Below are 19,200 nucleotides of genomic sequence, written 5' to 3' on the forward strand. Positions count from 1 at the left end.
TAGTTGTCTTTAGGAATTTTAAAGAAAGCAAACTACCCTGTGTTTAACCTCTAATATGTGATTGAGTGGCATTTTACACTTGAAATTAAAAACTTTAACGTGTTAGAACATTAAAATGAAGATAGAGTTTGAAATATTTACATCCAAAGTGAGATTTAATACATAGCTCTTTTTGATAAATTGATAAGTATCAAGAAAACTATTTAGATTTTATCCGTATTCATATTGTTGTTACAGTACCATTCCATTTTCCTGAGAAGTCTCAGTTTTTTTTGAGTTTGAGGTAGAGTCCAAATAGTTAGCTGATAGTCTCTTGAAATCATTAGAGTTCTGTCTGCAAGTTTCCTTACATTTTGATGGTTGGAATCCAGGGTCTTTTTTCTGGTGCTCAGTTTTCCCTATCTGGCTCTGGCCATTTCCACTGAACACGAACATGTGCCTCTGTACTTCCTGTGAACCGTGGGGGATCTGGAGGTTTGGTCACTGTGGCTCGGCCTTTCAGAACAGGCACTGCGGTGGTGGCTATGCTCTGGTTAGCACAAGGGTCTGCTGGTGGCATGGAGGCTAGTGCTGTGCCTGGGCAGTCATCAGAGGTTGCAGAATGGTGATATGCTGTTTGTCTTTTCCTTCTCCTTGATGAATTGTCAACAATGCATCATTAAATATTTGGGATAGTTCAGATGGGAAAGGCAGGATAAATAAATGCCTCATTCTGCCTGTGTCCATTCCCAAGTGTCTATTCTGCAGCCACTGTAAGAGTAAGCAGTAATCGCTGGGCATGGTGGTGCACGCCTGTTGTAATCCCAGCAGCTCTGGAGGTTGAGGCAGGAGGATCACAAATCCAAGGCCTACCTCAGTGACTTAGTGAAACCCTAAGCAGCTTGGTGAGTCTCTGTTTCAAAATAAAAAATGAAAAAGGCTGGGGATGAGGCTCGGGGATATGTGCCCTTGGGTTCAATCCCTGGTACCATTTAAAAAAAAAAAACAAAAAAAACCCAGAGTAAGTAGTCTTTGTGCCGAGCACCATGCAAATCCAAGAACTAAAGCAGCCATGAGTGTTTCAGTCCATTGCAGTGATTCTTACAGGTGCTCATTGTGCTGCTCTGGCCGGAGGAACTCCCTGGACTTTGTCCTTTGTCCTTTAACATACCTCCTGGTCTGCCCTCCTTGCTTCCTAGTTTGGGAAGATGTCCTAGACTCATGTAACTTTTCTGCCCCAGACCTAGGATCACAGTGTCTCTAAGCAATGCTGTATGTAGGAGTTCAATATCTTTTTTTTTTTTTTTTGGATACTGAGGATTGAATTCCAGTACCTTGCCACTGACCCTGGCCCTTTTTATTTTTAGTTTGAGACAGGGCCTAGGGCTGGGGATATAGCTCACTTAGTAGGGTACTTGCCTTGCCTGCATAAGGCCGTGGGTTCCATCCCAGCACCACAAAAAACAAAACAACAACAACAACAAAGAAAAACCCTTGAGACAGGGCCTCACTAATTGGCTGGGGCTGGCCTCAAACTTGGAATCTTCCTGCTTCAGGCTCCTGGGTTGCTGAGACCACAGTCTGGGCCCAATGATGCCCATTGCTGTGATGCTGGTGATTGTCTCCAGACTCTTTGGTGAACAACCAGCAGACAACACTTTTTAAGTGAAAATATGGCATGTGTTCATACTATTTTTATTTCAACTTTAAGAGTATTTTTTGCTTCTTGGATTTTATATTTGTCTCGTTTCTCTTGTGCTAGAAGTCATGGTTCCTGATGATTTTGGCATCCTTACTCATTTGTTTAACCTGTAAAGTATTTGTTATTATTTTATAGCAGCAGTACCAATATATCACCAGCAATTGGATCACTGAAAATAGCCTAAGGTTTCTCTGCAGTTGTTCTTGTTCTTGGAGTAGATCCTTAGGGATGTGCTGCCAAAGTGTTGCTTTTTTAATCACTTGAACCAGTTCTTCACTATGTCATCAGCTGGTTACACCGATACATTTATTTCATTTTAATCTTAATTTTAAGGAAGAGCTTTTTAATTTTGTTACAGGTTCACAAAACATTTTTTATGGTTCCAAGTCAAAATAAAATTTTCAGAAATGTAGCTTCCATTCCTGACCTTTGGACCCTGTTTCCTCCCCCTCCTTAGGTAACTTTTAGTTTTTACCTTTCGGTGTTCTGTGTGTGTGGTTCCCGTTCTTAGGGACGCATGTCCTGAGGAGGGCAAAAGACTGTCCAGAAAGACTGCTCAGAGAAGAGAAAAGGGTTTGCATCAGACCCTCAACAGCTCCTGTGTGTAAACGCAGTTAGAAACAGGGCAGTCTGCAAAAGAGATTGAAGAACAGAGACAAGGCAGTGTTTTCTGAAATTTCGTGCCTTCTAAACCTTCTAAACAACTTAGACACTGGAAGCCACTCTACTACGCCACGTTTTATGCTTTCCACTTCCACCTTCTAGTAAAGCTGACGCTCCCGAAGTGAGCATTGTTATGCCCTCAGCTTCCACTCACAGACCTTAGGCTCCAGCCCTGGGACAGGCGTGGCCTGGCCTGGAGAGGCTGCCTGCTCCTGGAGGCTGTGCACGGAGTTTGCCCTCATCCTGCTCCTCCTTCCTGTCCAGAGGGCAAGACTCTGGCCCAGGGTGTCTGCACTAGTAAGGGTTGAGTGGAAGCTTTTTAAAAAGCTCCGAGTCACACAAACCAAGGGGTATTGGCCACAGAAGGCCTCAGTCCCTCATGTGCCTGGTTCTTCTCGTGTCAGCCTGGGCATGCTGTTCTGCCCTCTCCCTTGCCCCTCTTCTCTCAGGTCTTTGGATAAGCAGTCATGCTGTTTGTTTGGATGAGTCTCGTCTCCTCTGTGTTCCCAGTGCCTTTGCTGGGTGCCCTCTCCCACAGTGGAGCAAGCAGTTGGCACCAGGTATGGTGAAAGGAGTCGGTGCGCTGAAATGCTCGCCTGCATCCTGCCCCCTGCAGCCTCGGCTTCGCTGGACACTTCTGAGCCCCCACTGCGCTTCACGTGGAGCTTGTTTTGACATGTGTATTTCTCACCCTTGCTTGCTGGCAGGAGCCATTTCCTTTGTTTATCTGATGCTTCCCTTTTTTGGTTTTCCCCGGGCTTTCCAGTTCTTGGAACATCCTTGTCAGCAGATGTACTTTTGTTTCCAGTTTCTGAGCTCCAATTAAAATATGGCGCAACTTCAGTCACAGAAGCAGGGAGCATGAGGCAAGCCACTAGAGTAAAGGAGTGGCAAGGAAGTAGGCCGAACCCCATCTACTGCTGCGTTTCCAAGTGTGACCTGGAGACTGAACTTCATGAGACCTTCCTCAGAAAATTAGAGCTTTCATTTAAATAAAAAAAAAAAAGCTTCAGAATAAAATAGATTCATGCCTGAAAATGCTGCATACGGTAAATCATCAGTGGAGCAGTGCTGGTGCTCAGGGAGCTGCAGAGTCAGTTCCAGCACTAAGCAGCAGACCCGCCCTGGGGACCCCCACGGGGTTGCTCTCCAGGTGTGGGGAGCTCTAGCCGTAGTACAGTGCCCTTGTGTAACTTCCTCTCACGCTCCTTGCTTAGTGGATCTATTGTTGCTCTTCTGTAAATGTATGGGAACAAACATTGGTTTCCCACTTATCCCCAGTAAGGACGAGAAGGTGAGACTACGCGGCAGTGGCTTGGATGCCTGTCGTGCATGTGTCATGACACGCTTCTCAGAGGTGCTTGTGTTCAGTCACTGGGCATTGTAACCTTCAAGTTGCTTCCCTAAAGCATGCTGTCCAACGTTAGTTGATGTATGCATTTGACTGAATTTGCATTAAGTTTTCTTCATTAACACAATAATTATAAATATTGTAGAATTTAACTAACTTATGATTACTTTAGGCTAAAAGTACACTTTAACTATTTCTGAACTCAAGTATAAGCAAGTGAAATAAAGGCATTTGTGTTTAAATCAAGAAATCTAATCAGAGGTTTCCACAATCTCTGTTTTGGGAGGTTCCAAAGATTCAACTTGACTACTTCCTTTTTTAAAAATATATATTTGTTTAGTTGTAGTTGGGCACAATACCTTTTTTTAAAAAAATTTATTTTTATGTGGTGCTGAGGATTGAACCCAGCACCTCGCATGTGCTAGGCAAGCGCTCTACCGCTGAGCCACAACCCCAGCCCTTTTTTTAAAAAAAATCTTTTCTAGTTGTAGATGGACCAAAGGTCTTTACGTTAGTTGTTTATTATTATTTTTAATGTGGTGCTAAGGATCGAACCTAGTGCCTCACACATGCTAGGCAAGTGCTTTCCACTGAGCCCCAGCCCCAGCCTCTCCACTTGACTTCTTTCTGCTGCTTCTGGTTACTGGCCTGCAGGTGGAACACACATGGGATTCCCAGCCCTTCACAGCTGGGTGTGAACAACCAGATGTAATCGCAGTTTAGAAATTACCAGCACAGATATTTCAGAAAAATTTAGCCTTTTAATTTTAGGAACTTTATCTTTACGGTGATTTTGGTTTGGAGACCTTTGAACGCAGTTTTCCTCCTGGAACTCTACTTCTCAGCATTGCTATGCCAGTGTGAGCTGGAGACTGAACTTCATGAAACCTTCCTCAGAAAATTAGAGATGGCTGCTGCCCGTGGTCCTGGCCAGCCTCTGCACCACCAGTCGGCAGAGCCCACATCATCAGGGCAGCTGTCCTCTTGCTTGTTTCTGCATTTGCTTTAAAACATTATCCCCTCGGTCTTAGCTTTTCATGACTTGTACGTCTTCATTACTCTCTAGCTTTATCTTTCCTATTTAAGTACTTAAAAGGAAGAACTGGGGATGTAGCTGGCCTAACAGGGGCAGGTACCTGGATTCCATCTCTAGCAAAAAAAAAAAAAACATGAGAAGAAATCCAGTGGGCCTAACAGGACCAGCAGAACGGCAGGAGGTCTAGTATGCGACCCTTTCCTTTGCCATGGGGAGGGGTGGTTACCAGGTGGTGCGGGATGGAGAGGGTTTTGTGTCTCACCCTTCTGACTCTTTCCATATGAACATTTTTACATTCTAAAAATTGAAATTAAAAATCACATAAAATTTACCATTTAAACTGCTTAAAACACATAGTTCAGTGGCTTTGTGTACTAAGTGTTCTGCACCCATCAGTACTCTCCAAGTGCAGAACACTCACTGGTCGCTCCCATCCCCTCAGGCCCTGCACCTGCACTTGCTCGGGGACTCTGTCTCTGTGGAGTTGCCTGTTGTGGACTTCCCATGCTGGTGGAGTCGGCTGGCACGCGACCTTCGTCTGACCTCTATCACTTGGCATAGTAGGTTCAGGGTTCGTCCGTGTGGCAGCACGCATCAGAACTTCATTCCTTTTTGTGGCCGGGTGCTGTTCTGATGCCTGGATGGACCACGTTCTGTTTTCCACTCACCGTTGGTGGGCCTTGGGGCTGAGTCTACTTTTGGCTGTCATGAGTGATGCTGCCACGAATGTCGGTGTGCAGGGTTTTGTGTGAGCTATTTTCAGTTCTGTTGCATGTACATGGAGGAGAGGGATTGCTGGATCCTGGGGTAACTAACTTTTTGAGAACCTGTCTGTTTTCCCTAATGGACACACCATTTTATGTTCCCTCCAACAGTGTAGAAGGTTCCCTTTGCTCCATTCATTATCCTTGCCCAAACCTGTCATTTTCTATTGTTGTAAAGTTTAGTCATTCTACTGGTACTAAAGTATTTATGGTGAATTTTCGTAACAATAGTTATTTTGGGGGGTGGTATACCAGGGATTGAACTGAGGGGTACTCCACCACTAAGCCACACCCCCAGCCCTATTTTATATTTTATTTAGAGATGGTCTCACTGAGTTGCTTAGCGCCTCACCATTGATGAGACTGGCTTTGAACTCACGGTCCTCCTGCCTCAGCCTCCTGAGCCGCTGGGATTACAGGAGTGTGCCACCGCGCCCAGCCAACAATAGAATTTTAAATTGAGGTGAAATTCGCATAATATAAAATCAGCCATTTTAAAGTTGACAGCTCACTGGCTCTCAGGGCTCACTGTTAAAACGTCTTCGTTACCCCAGAAGGAAACCCCATCCCCATTAAACAGTTGGTCAGTTGGCTGTTCCCTCAAGTCTGCTTTCTACCTTCATGGATTTGTGCCAAATGGGAGAGTCAGCCGTGGAGTGATCCTCAGTCCTTGTGTGTAATGCCCAAGAGCTGGGCAGCTGCCCTGGCCCAAGAGCACAGCGCAGCACGACAGGGTGGAGCGACCTTGGGAACACGGTGTGCCTGCCGATCTGCAAGGAGTGGGAAGCGCCCCTGTGAGTGTGGAGAGGGAGAGGAGACTGCGGGTCCACTCAGGGGCCCTGGGAAGTCTGCCCACCTTCCTGAGGTGGGTTTCTTCTATAGCCTACCCACACAAGCGGGGTGGACATGTGTCCCCTGGTGTGGCATGATGGGCATTGAGTTCTGTGGGTCAGTTGCTGGTCAAGGGCTCCTTTGTCTGCTGACTCCCTTTCTTATTGCTACTTTCTCCCATTTCTGCTCTTTTCTAGGTAATCACCTGTGCTAACAGATGTACCTGTTCTATGTTTCTTTTCTTTTTTTTTTAATTATTTGTTCTTTTTAGATGTACATGACAGGAGGATGTATTTTGGCATATTATACGTATATGGAGTGTAACTATCAGGATCCTGTTCTTGTGGTTGTATATGATGTAGAATGACCCTGGTCATGTATTCATGGGATTGAACTGAGGGGTACTCCACCACTAAGCCACACCCCCAGCCCTATTTTATATTTTATTTAGAGAGGCTAGGAAAGTTATGTCCAATTAATTCTACTGTCCTTCCCATTCCCACCCCCTTCTTTTCCTTCCCTCTGTCTAATTCAGCAGACTATCTATTCTTCCCCTCCCCACCCTCTTGAGTTGTGTGTTAGAATCCGCATATCAGAGAGAACATTTGGTGTTTAATTTTTTGATATTGGTTTATTTCACTTAGCATGATATTCTCCCATGCCATCCATTTACTAGGAAATGCAATAATTTCTTCTTTATGGCTGAGTAATATTCCATCGTGTATACATGCCACATTTGCTTTATCCAGTCATCTGTTAAAGGGCACCTAGGTTGGTTCCATAGCTTGGCTATTATGAATTGAGCTGATATCAACATTGATGTGGCTGTGTCACTATACTATGCTGATTTCAAGTCCTTTGGGTATAAACCTAGGAGTGGGATGATGGGTCAAATGGTAGTTCCATTCCAAGTTTTCTAAGGAATCTCCATACTGCTTTCCATAGTGGTTCCACCAATTTGCAGTGCCACCAGCAATGTATGGGTGTGCCTTTTTCCCTACATCCTCACCAACATTTATTGTTACTTGTATTCTTTTTTTTTTTTTTAGTTGTAGTTGGACACAATACTTTTATTTTATTTGTTTATTTTTATGTGGTGCTGAGGATCGAACCCAGTGCCTTACTTGTGCTAGGTGAGCGCTCTACTGCTGGGCCACAGCCCCAGCCTGTTCCTTGTATTCTTTTTTATCGTTGCCATTCTGACTGGAGTGAGATAAAATCTCAGTGTAGTTTTAATTTGCATTTCTCTAATTGCTAGGAATGTCAAACATTTTTTGCTATATTTTTTACCATTCATATTTCTTCTATGAAGTGTCTGTTGAGTTCCATTGCCCACTTATTGATTGGGTTATTTGTGTTTTGGGTGTTAAGTTTTTGAGTTATTTGTGTAACCTTAGAGATGAATGCTCTATCTGAAGTGTGTGTGGTACAGATTTTCCCCCATTCTTGGGCTCTGTTCACATTCTTTTTTTTTTTATGTTTTTTAGTTATACATGGATACCATATCTTAATTTAATTTTATTTATTTTTATGTGCTGCTGAGGATCTAGTGCCTCACACTTGCTAGGCAAGCGCTCTACCACTGAGCCACCACCCCAGCCCTAAGATAAGTTCTGTGCAGGGTGAGATAGGATTCAATTTCATTCTGCTTTTATGGATTTCCAATTTCCCCAGCACCATTTGTTGGAGAGGCTCTCCTTCCTCCAGTGTATGTTTATGGAGCCTTTGGTCGAGATAACTGTGTTTGTGTGGGCTTGTCTTGTGTCTTCTCTTCTGAACCATTGGTCTTCGTGTCTGTTTCCGTGCCCTACCAGGCTGTTTTGGTCACTACAGCTCCGAGATGTCATTGAAGGTCTGGTATTGTGAAGCCTCCTGTATCACTTTTCTCACTCAGAATTGCTTTGGCTATTCTGGGCCTCTTCTTTTTCCAAATGAATTTCATGATCACTGCTTTTTCTATATATGTTTCTTATAAATAGAAACATAAAATATGTGACCTTTGGTGTCTGCTTATTTGGCCTAAATAAAATAATTATGTTTTCAAAGTTTACCCACGTCAGTTACATGAACCGGAGCTTTTGTTCCTTTTTGTTCCTTTAGTAAGGCTGGATGACATCCCTTCTTGTGGGTGCGCCATGTCTTGTTTATCCACTCATCCGTGGATGGTACTCTGGTTGCACCTTTTGGCTCTTGTCAGTGGTGCTGCTGTGGATAGGGTTGTCCACGAGGTTTTTTTTTTTTTTTTTTTTTTTTTTTTTTAAGTTCTATTGGGTATATACTTTAGAGGTGGTACCTGTGAGTTTGATATTATAAAATATATATTTGGGGGCTGGGACTGTAGCACAACGGTAGAGCACTTGCCTCGCATGTGTGAGGCACTGGAGTTGATCCTCAGCACTGCATAAAAATAAATAAAATAAAGGTCCATCAACTAAAAAATTGGTTTTAATTAATATACATATTTGGTCTTCACCCCTATTTCCTGGATTACCACTCCTGAGATTCTTGGAATCTTTGAAGTGACAGTGACTTTTTATTTGCTAATGAGTTGACTGATGGCTGGCGGTACTGGGACTGGTCACTAGAAAGCCCAGGTAGAATTAGAGTTGGTCGTTCAGCTCTACCCCATCTTCCAGGAGGGCAGACGCCAGTGGCCAGAGAATCTAGTCAGTCATGCACATGAGTGCAGCCTCCATGGAGGAAGTGGAGTGGGTCTCAGAAAGCGTCTGGGTTGCAGATTATGTGGGGGCTCCTAGAGGGTCATCCACCCAGGGAGGCTGCAGGGGCTCCTTCTCCCTGCACACAGCCTGTGCATTCTGTGTTTCTTCTACTCAGTCTTCCCCCACCCTCACCCCTAATACTGGGGATCAAACCCAGGGCCACACACATGGTAGGCAATTGCTCTACCACTTAACTAGGTCTGCAGCCCTTTTTAAAATTTTTATTTTGGGGCTAGGGTTGTGGCTCAGTGGTAAACTGCTTGCCTAGCATATGTGAGGCACTGGGTTCAATTTTCAGCACCATATATAAATGAATAAAGGTCTATTAACAACTAATGGAATGTTTTTTAAAAAAAGTTTTTTTGACATAGGGTCTCACTAAGTTGCTGAGACTGGCCTGGAACTTTTGATCTTCCTGCCTCTGCCTCTGGAGTAGCTAGGATTACAGGGGTGCACCCCCACCACAACCAGCAACAACTCCTCCTCCTCCTCCTCCTCCTTTTCCTCATCCTCTTCCTCCTTCCTCACCCCAGGATTAAACCCAGGGTGCTTCACCAGTGAGCCACACCCCCAGCCTTTTTATTTTTTATGTTGAGAGAGGGTCTCACTAAATTGCTTAGGGTCTCACTAAGTTGCTGAGGCTGGCCTGGAACTTGCAATCCTCCTGCCGCAGCCTCTGGAGTAGCTAGGATTACAGGGGTGCACCCCCACTCCCATACATAACTCCTCTCTTTTATAATAAGCTAGTACATGTAAGTAAGTGTTTCCCTGGGTTTTTAAGTTCTTCTAGCCAATTAATTGAACCTAAAGAGAGAGTTGTGGGACTCTGTTTATAGCAGTCAGTCAGAGGCAGGGTTAAAACCACTTGGGCTTGTGCCTAGCATCCAAAGGTAGGGCAGTCATGGCCATTGGTCCTGCACCTGTGGGATTCGATGCTGTCCCCAGGTAGAAGTATCAGAGTGGAGTTGGAGCCAAGGATACCTTGCTACAGAGATGATGGCCTACTTGCTGGTGTGCAGAAGCCCCCCACCTTTGAATTTTATGTATTTTTTGTAGGGCTAGGGTTCAGACTCTGGGCCTCACCATGCATTCTACCACTAAGCCGCATCTCCATTCCCACATCTTTGGGAGTCACAGAAGTTGTCCATATTGATTGTTGTAGTGTGAGAGCAGAGGAGAAACGATTGGTTTTATTCTCCACAGGTAGGCTGTCAGAGATTTGGAGCTCAAATGTGGGTGAGGGTGTGGGTTAGCAGACACTCACCTTCTGCTGACGGACATGTGTTGCTGCCTTTGCCCTAGGAGAGCATTTTGGAACTTGCTTCTGAAACTAGCCATTTGCACGACCTGGCCACCAGTATCCCTCTACCTCCCAAGATGTAGACACAGCCCAGGGCAGGGGGCATGTTCTTGTGAAGGGCAGGAGAATAGGCAGAAGTTGGTTATTTAGGTCTGCTAACAGGAGAGCTGAGAACATAAAGTTTGGGGTGTTTGTCTGCCTTCAATAAGAGTGGTGGGGGGCTGAGGAAGCAGCATGTGGCAGGTGCCGACTCAAGTGGGCGCTGGGCTCTGGGCTCATTTTGTCCTCACACTACATGTACTTCACATGTATTGCACACAGTTTATTTCATACATAGCTCCTAACACATTTTTCTTAAAAGGCAAGAGAACCATACTCCTGTCCTCCCAGAGAGAGGCAGTATGCATTGTTGTGTAGTGGAGCTCCGCAGAGCCCCACACCCCAGAGAAAGATGAGGCAGGTGTCTAAGCAGCTCTGGCAGTGAACAGCAGCTCAGCCCATTAGCACCTGAGGCTCACCTTGAGTGCATGCTGTTCCTTCCCATTGATTGGTTTTGGAATCCTTGTCCAAAGTTGATTGTGGCTATAAATGTCAGGGTTAATTTCTGAACTTGGAGTTCTGTTCGCTGGTCTACACGTGTGTGTCTCTTTGTGCCAATACCACAGTGTCCTGATGCTTAGCTTTGTTGTAAATTTTAAAGTCAGGAAGTTTAAAGTGCAGTGGTATACACCTATAATCTCAGCTCCTTGATGTATGATTGTAATTTCAGTATATATGTCTGATTCTCTATCCATTCCTGGATTTTTTATTCTTTTGGATAGTATTTAAAATGGATTGTTTGCTTGATTTCATTTTCACGTTGTCCGTTGCTATAATTGCTATTAATTTTTATATATTGTTGTATTCTATATTCTTGCTAAATAAGTTTGTTAGTTCTAGGTTTTATCAGTTCCTGAGGATTTTCTGTATCATATAAGATCATATCATCTGAAACTAGGAATTGTTTTACTTCTTCCTTTCCAGTGTGGATGCTTTTTGTTTCTTCTTGCCTAAGTCATGAAAAACGTAGTGAAGAAAGGCTTTGAGATGAGGAGCCAGCCCCAACCGTGACAGACTCCTGACCCCAGTTCATAGGGAGATCCATCTTTTACTCGTATGGTGCGGAAGAGTTTGAGGGGATTCTGCATGTGTTATCCTAGTGATGTCTGATAATTCTGTGAGAATTAGGTAGTGTCTGCTTTTCCATGAAAAAGTAAGGCTCAGAGGATAAGTGCTGTGCCAGACAGAAGTGACAGTAGGCCACCTTCCCACCCAGGCCTGCTCACAGCCAGCTGCCCCGTCTGGCCGGCTCCCCAATGTGGACCAAATCCTGCCCTGGTACCACTCAACCCACCTGGGTCTTATCTGCAATCATGTCATCTTCCCAAGAAACCCCAGTCCCAAGCCACGGGAGGTGGTGCACACCCGTAAACCCAGCAACTCAGAAGACTGTGGCAGGAGGATTGCTAGTTCCAGGCCAGGCTCGGCAATTTAGCGAAGCTCTATCTCAAAGTGAAAATGTAAGTGGGATGTAAGCTCAGTGGGAGAGCTCGCCTGGGTTCAATCCCCAGTACCAAAGTAAACCCAGGTCCCATCCATAGCCACCTGCTGGCGGGTGTCTCTGGCAGCTTCCTCTTTCTCTGCTGGAATTGGAAAATTGGAATTAAGCCATCAGCCCAACTTGGGAACTCCCAGGATGCTCCAAAGCAGAGGTGGGGGCTTCCTCTTTTGAAGAGACACCCTGTGTGTCTGGTACAGTGCTCACACTCAGTTGTTGACCTTGGAGGCCCCTCCTCTCCACCCACCCTCCCCATCCCCTCGAAGCTCTCTGAGGACAGGTTCAGTTTCCGTCCTCCCTGTGTCCCCCGACACAGTAGGCACAGAGGTGTATACATTGCTGCCCCCATAGTAGGCATTGAAATGAGGGCGGTGGTTGAGGCCAGCCTCTGCAGAGTCCTGACCTGACGAGGGCCTGCTTGTGGGCTGCACGGGGCCCCGTGGTGCCCTGGAGCACTGTCCTGCTCACAGGGCTTTTTGGGTGGGCGTGCACCCGAGGACCCTGTGCTTAGCAGTGTGGAGCACAGCACTCCCCAGAAATGTGGCGAGGCCAAGGTCAAGTGGGGGCTCCTGGTGTTTTGTCGAGGCTGTTGCCCTCCAACTAGTGTTCAGTCATTCCCTGGCTGGTGGAGGGAATAAATACCCTTTGGCCCATCCTGTTCAAAGACAGGTTAGCAGTAAATCTGGTATCTTAAAACACACGTCAGCGTGTCTCCGGCAGCTCTGTTGCTGTGTGCTTACCCAAATGAGCAGACCTGTGTTCAGGAAGGCTGACCTCAGGACGGTCCTTCCCAGACCACACCAGGAACAGCCAGCTTGGCCTGAGCAGAGCTGGGCGTCCATCATGGTGAGCCGTACCTCAGCAGTTGGAGCACCTCTCCTCACTCGGCCTCCCCTGCTTCTCACCCTCTCCACCCTGCCCCTAGTAGCTCACCTTGGCTCAGGGAGCTGGAGCCTGAACCATGGCTCTTAAAGTCGGCGTTCTGAGGAACACAGTCAGGATGTTGTCCGGCTCCAAAAGTGGCGCTGGTGCTGAGTGAGGCAGGGCTCCCTTGATATGGTGTGGACTCGGTCTTTTATTTGTTTTTGTCTCTTTAGCTTTGAATATATTGCCACTGGAGACTCAGTTTGTGTTTTGGGGGAGAAATGTAGCTAGGCAGTTGTTAGCTTCTCAGTTACAAAAGCTGTTAATTCACGTGGTGTGTCATCTTGTATAACCAGTATTTTCTCATGTAGGAAAATCTCTTCACACTATTTGCATGTGAAAAATAACATTGAAATATGTAGCAAAACCCAGAAGACAACCATCATGAGTGCAATGTAATTTCAACAAAAAGCAATTTATAAGCCAGGTGCAGGTCACACACCTGTAATCCCCACTATTCAGAAGACTTGAGCCAAGAGAATCACAAGTCCAGGCCAGCCTGGGCAATTTTTATTTTTTAAATAAATATTTTTTACCTGTCAATGGACCTTTATTTTATTTATTTATATACAGTGCTGAGAATCGAACCCAGTGTCTCACACATGCCAGACCGGTGCTCTACCACTGAGCCAAACCCCAGCCCCAAGCCTGGGCAGTTTATCAATACCCTGTCAGAGGCCAGGGCTGGGAAGCTAAAGTATCTGAGGGGCAGGTAGTGGGAAGCAGGTTGGGTCCGGCCAACCCTTTCATTGGATGCAGTTAGCCCTGGATCCTTTCTTCACTTAGTTAGGAAAGATTAGCAGGCATCCAAATGGACGGGATTCTGGTTGCAAGCAGAGTCACTGACCCTTTGAGGTCATCTTGAAAACTTCTTTTGTTTTCACAAGTCCCCAGATTTCACACAGGTGCCCACACTTTTCCATAGCCACATTGTATTTTATTAAAGCTAACCTAGGTGTGGCCTCACCACCACATCATGAATCTGTCAGGTGTTGTGCTGTTGGCAGTGGTTTGATCCCTCGCCAGCCATAAAACATTCATTCTCTGAGCCTCAGAAAGAGGCAGCAAGAAGCAGTGCAAGAACAGAGCTCAGAGGAGCTGGAGGAGCTGGCTCTGCTCCCTTTCGAATCCCTGTGTCTGCCCTGCTGGTCTGAGGTGTACAGTGGCCCCTCTGAGTCTCTCCCTGAAGAGAGGAGGTTTGGGCCTGGGGTGGACGCCCAGGATCTTGTGAGTGAAATTTGTCACATGTGTGGTACTGTGGCACACATCTGTAATCCCAGTGCCTGTAGGCTGAGCAAGAGGATCACAAGTTTGAAGCCAGTGTCAGCAGCTTAGTAAGACCCTGTCTCAAAAGTCAATACTAGGGATGTAGCTTAGTAGTAAAGCACTCCTGGGTGCACTGTCTAGTACCAAAACAAACAAAAAAGAATTTGGTGTTTGGTGTACACACACACACACTGGGGATTGAGCCCCGGGGTGCTCTACCACTGAGCTGCATTCCCTGTCCTTTTTATTATGAGACAGGGTTTCCTTAATTTGCTGAGGTCCTTGCTAAATTGCTGAGGCTGACCTTGAACTTGGAATCCTCCTGCCTCAGCCTCCCAAGCCACTGGGATTACAGGTATGCACCACCTCACCTGCCAGGGAACCGATTCATTTTGAAAGACACTTCATTGGTCAACAGCTATATTACCCTGTTATGGAAAAGGATGGAGGAGGATTGGGCTGGGAGAGTGAATCTCAGTGCAGAGGCTCCATCAGGCATCTGGGTCTGGATCTCCCCCTGGGGCCTGCATGCCTAGTCCACATGTGATCACCAGTCCCCTTGTGGCCTCCCTTCCTTACTGAGGCAAGTGGGTGAGTAGGGCTGTCTGGGCCCAGAGGCAGGAAGGACACATATGCCCATGAGCTAGAGCTGCCCAACAGAAGCTCGGTAAACAAATGTTGCAAGAATCTGGGCGGAAACTTCCCTCAGAAAGTTTGTGAAGCAGAGATCTATCTCAACACTGTTATCTACACTCATTGTATAATATCCAGAAAATTAGAAAAAACAGCCTTTATACCACCATCTGGAAACATTTAAAATGTGCTTTAGATAAATGTATCAGCAAATATTCAGAATGGTTAGTTTATTCATATTTTTTTTTTGGGGGGGGGTAGGTACCAGGGATTAAACTCAGGCTCCACTGAGCCACATCCCTAGCCCTATTTTGTATTTTATTTAGACAGAGTCTTACTGAGTTGCTTAGCACTTCACTTTTGCTGAGTCTGGCTTTGAACTTGCGATCCTCCTGCCTCAGCCTCCCATACTGCTGCCATCACACCCAGCTAGGCTCATATTCATTAATGCATAGTATAATTATCATTTAAGCTAATGTTTCCTTAGGAACTTTATGCAGCTTCTTTGTGATAATTTTTGTTTACTTGACCTCACAGTTTCAGTGGACAAAGACTTTGTGCCTCATTTTTAGTAGTGCTTACTTTACCAGTGCACGGACTTGCAGGTGGGAGGCAGTCATCCTTGCAGAGAAACTTTGAGCCAGGTGCAGTAGGAGAGCCTGCCCAGAGGCACAGGAGACCCCATCCAATTCAGTGTCCCATCTGCCAGCCCTGTTGCTAGACATCTTAGTATCTACCTGACCCTTGGCCTCATGTGCAAAGGGCCCCCTGCCATGTACACCTCTCAGCCTTGGTGTGAAAATGCCTTGCAACCTGGGGGCAGAGCACAGCAAGCACACCCAGCAGGTAAGCGGGCTGAAGCAGGAGGAGCTGAAGCAGGTGTGCAAGTTAAAGGCCAGCATCTTCAACTTAGACCCTGTCCCCAAATATTAAAAAAAATAGAAAGGTCTGGGGATGGAGCTGTAGTAAAGCATCCTAGAGTTCAATACTTAGTACCACAAAAAAGAAAAGAAAAAGAAAATGCCCTGCAAAGGGGCCCACCCAGCGCTCCAGCAATGCAGAGTGCTTAGTCAGGGTGATTCAGGACTTGGTAAAGCCACAGTTGGGGGCAGAAGCAGAGCTTGAGGGCTAGTGGGCACGAGGTGGAGCTTCACTTTATTAGGAGTGCTGCTGGACTTCTGGAAGCACATCAGTCATGGCCAGCACTGCGTGGAGATGCGTCATACTGCTCTGGCCTGGGCTTGACTGCAGTGTCATCATGGTGTGACAGAGACACCTGGAATCATGCTGTAAAGTTAACCAGGATATAAAATTGACTGACAGTGGCTACTGCTTTGACCTAAATATTGGAAAGATGCATAGGATTTGAAATATGACAGAACAGAGGACTGTGTACATTTTAAAGTACCTTGAGAATATAGTTTCCCCGGTATACCCCTAGGGAGTATTTTTGGTGGTAGTACTGGTGGTATTCAGATAGAAATAACATCACAGAAAGAAGCCATTTAGTCGCGTCCCATTCGCAGCCTGTAGAGACAGGCAGAAGGGATCGCAGGGGTCTCTCGGGCACTTTTGCTTTTCCAGAGCTGTTTGCTCCTTCCCTGCCTGGGGTGACAGGGTGGCGCTCTCCTGATCTATTGTCTTTTCCTGGCAGAATTTCTCTTTCCTAAAATGGAGTCGAGTAAAAAGATGGACTCCGTGGGCGCACTGCAGACCAACCCCCCGCTGAAGCTGCAGCCCGACCGCAGTGGGTCTGTGCTGGTCCCCGAGCAAGGAGGCTATAAGGAGAAGTTTGTGAAGGCCGTGGAGGACAAGTACAAGTGTGAGAAGTGCCGCCTGGTGCTGTGCAACCCCAGGCAGACCGAGTGTGGGCACCGGTTCTGCGAAAGCTGCATGGCCACCCTGCTGAGGTGGGTCCCCAAGTACCACGCCTTGCCAGCTGCCTGCTGTGCCTGCCCCTGCTCTTCCACCTCTCCTTCCTTCCATTTCATTTCTCTCGAAAGTAAAAGTCAACCTTGACGGCTTCAAGCCCAGAGGCAGTGAATGAGTCTCTGCCCAGCTTGTGAGTCCTTTGGGGAAAGTCCGTGGGATCCCATGCCTGAGTCTCTGAGGTCACCCTGTACCTGCCCTACCTGCCCTGCATCCTCCCCAGTTCCATCCTGTGAAGCCTCCCTTGGTGATGTTGGCCACTCTGTCCACAAAACCATGGTGTCCTCACCTCTGTGGCAGTTGTGTTTGAGGCACTCAGTGTTCTGTGGGCAGACGGGCACCAGCAAGTGTGTATACAGGTGCTCTACTGCGCATGCTGGAGGGAGGTAGAGTCAGCATACAGTACAGGCAGAGCCTTGCCCAGATGTGCTTGCTCCCAGCCCCAGGGAGCCCAGCAGCCAGACTGTCTCCCCGCCACCAGCTGTCACCCGTCCTGTCTTACTACTGTGGTCTTGCCCACCTAACCTAGGTAGCCAGCTTGGCTTTGCCCAACCTGGGGGCAAGGCGAAAGCAATGGCACCACAGGCTCAGCACTGATGTCCCCCAGCCAGGGGCCCAGGGCCCAGCTGCACCTCAGGCCCAGGAGAGGCCTGTGGCAAACAGGGAGGGCAGCTCCCCTCCAGCTGGCACTGGCCTTTCAACATGCAGCAGAGCAGGTTCACTGTGGAGCAAGAACTGGCTGGTGTCGGGGCAGGAGCACCCAGCCTCCCGCAGCAGCACGTTGGCCTTCCCATAGGACATGGCGCTTTCCTGTGCTTCAGGAGGGGCTTTCCAAGGGAATTGAACTAAGCTGTTGTACTTAATAGCTTCCTTTTGAAAAATTACCATTTTAAAAAAGAATTCCGCCCTTCTCTCCAGAGGCTTCATGTTTAAACCAGATTGCCCGTGGCATCCTGATGCTCTGCCTATTGCCCAAGCTGGCGCCTGACCAGAAAGGGGGTGGGTCCTCGGGTCCAGGGAGCCCAGTGAGAAAGGGACTCTGCTCTAACGTCACTATTGTGTTTCCTCCAGTTCCTCGAGTCCAAAATGTACAGCGTGTCAAGAAAGCATCGTTAAAGACAAGGTATTCTGGGGCTGTGAATGAACTGTTTTGTCAGGAGTTTTAAGCTGGGCACCTCTCCACATGGTCTGCATTTGGTACGCTGGAGGCTCTGGAGCTCAGTTGCATCCCTGGTTGAACAGGTGGTGCAGCAGGCTTTGAGGCCCAGCACCATGTAAGCACCTGGGCAGAGGAGGGGGATCAGATCCCTGGGTGTCCCCTGTGAAGCACTTTGACCTCTGAGCCCATCTTGCTGTAACAGCAAAGTGTCACCTGCTAAGACCCCAGAGGTTTATGAGGAGTCAGGGAGTTGGTGTGAGTGAGGTGCTGTCGAGGGCCGTCTGTGGTCTGCCCCTGCAGTCGTCAGTTGATGCTCAGCCCTTAGGCTAGATGGTACCTTCAGATGTGCGCTAGTGTGAGGGGTTCCTTTGAGTTGTTCTCTGTCCTCTTCCCAGGCAGTGTCCATGCCAGCTAGAGCCCTTGGATGTCCCTGCCCACTTAGGGTGCAAGGGGCCACCTAGCTCACCCACTGGCTCACCCACCGGCTTCCTGCTGGGGCCTAAGGCAGTCATCCATGCCCTGCTAAGCCCTGCCAGGCACACTTGTGGTTTAAAAGGACTCATTCTTAAAGCACTTAAAGATCAATAAAAATGTATGTGGTTCCAATATTTTGATCAATGAACCTAACAAGTTTTTAATGTAAGTCATTAAATTGTACAGTAAGATTCGTACTCTGGGGTTTTGCTGTGTTAAGCACTTGCAGACGTTGAACTTGTCAGTCAGGGCAGTCTAGGTAAATGTAAAGTGTGAGGCTACTGGCAGCAGATGCCTCTGGTCTGCTGGGGACAGGGCACTCACTGGAACCTGCTCTGGAAGGCTTGGAAAGGAAACTGGCTCACCACCCCCCCCCCCATGCCCTTTCTTAACATTCCCCTGCTAAAGACTTAGGTCAGTGATCACCAGAATGGCAGTTGCTGGACCTGCTCACCGTGAAGGTGCCCACACACCCCTGACAAGCATGACTGAGCGGGTTGGAATCACAGGTTAAGGGGGCTATTGGTCTCTTTTGTTATTCAGAATGATGATCTTTATTTTTCAGTGACATTGATAGCTAAGGAAAGATTACTAGTTTTGCCAAAGAATCATTAATAAGACAGAGTAAAGCCATAAGTCCTCATGGTCAGAGCAGAGCCAGTGGGGCCCCAGGGGACCTGGAGCACCCAGCAGTCCCCACTCAGGCTTCTTACCTGGAAAAGGGACCTTGGAGTCAGTGATCTCAGACCTTTTCAGCGCGCAGACTCTGACTTGGCTACTCCGGTTGTTTTCAATCAGTGCTTTTTTGTTAATAGCTTAGAATCCAACAACTTAGGGAACTTAGTGGCATAGAAAAATAGCTGTTTTGATGA

General features: G+C 47.1%; 1 protein-coding gene across 7 annotated transcripts in view; it reads left to right on the forward strand.

The window, feature by feature from the left end:
• TRAF3 (TNF receptor associated factor 3) overlaps window positions 1-19,200 on the forward strand; it is a 116,896-nt gene that overhangs the window by 66,261 nt on the left and 31,435 nt on the right. For all 7 annotated transcript variants that reach the window (XM_081293370.1, XM_081293368.1, XM_081293366.1 and 4 more), the window contains 2 exons: window positions 16,421-16,676; window positions 17,767-17,818. In XM_081293370.1, coding sequence (XP_081149496.1) covers window positions 16,438-16,676; window positions 17,767-17,818 — 291 coding nt within the window. In that variant the 5' untranslated portion in view covers window positions 16,421-16,437. The remainder of the gene's footprint in view (window positions 1-16,420; window positions 16,677-17,766; window positions 17,819-19,200) is intronic.

Source organism: Spermophilus citellus (assembly GCF_964194105.1).
Source record: "Spermophilus citellus genome assembly, chromosome: 4".
Classification (NCBI taxonomy): Eukaryota; Metazoa; Chordata; class Mammalia; order Rodentia; family Sciuridae; genus Spermophilus; species Spermophilus citellus.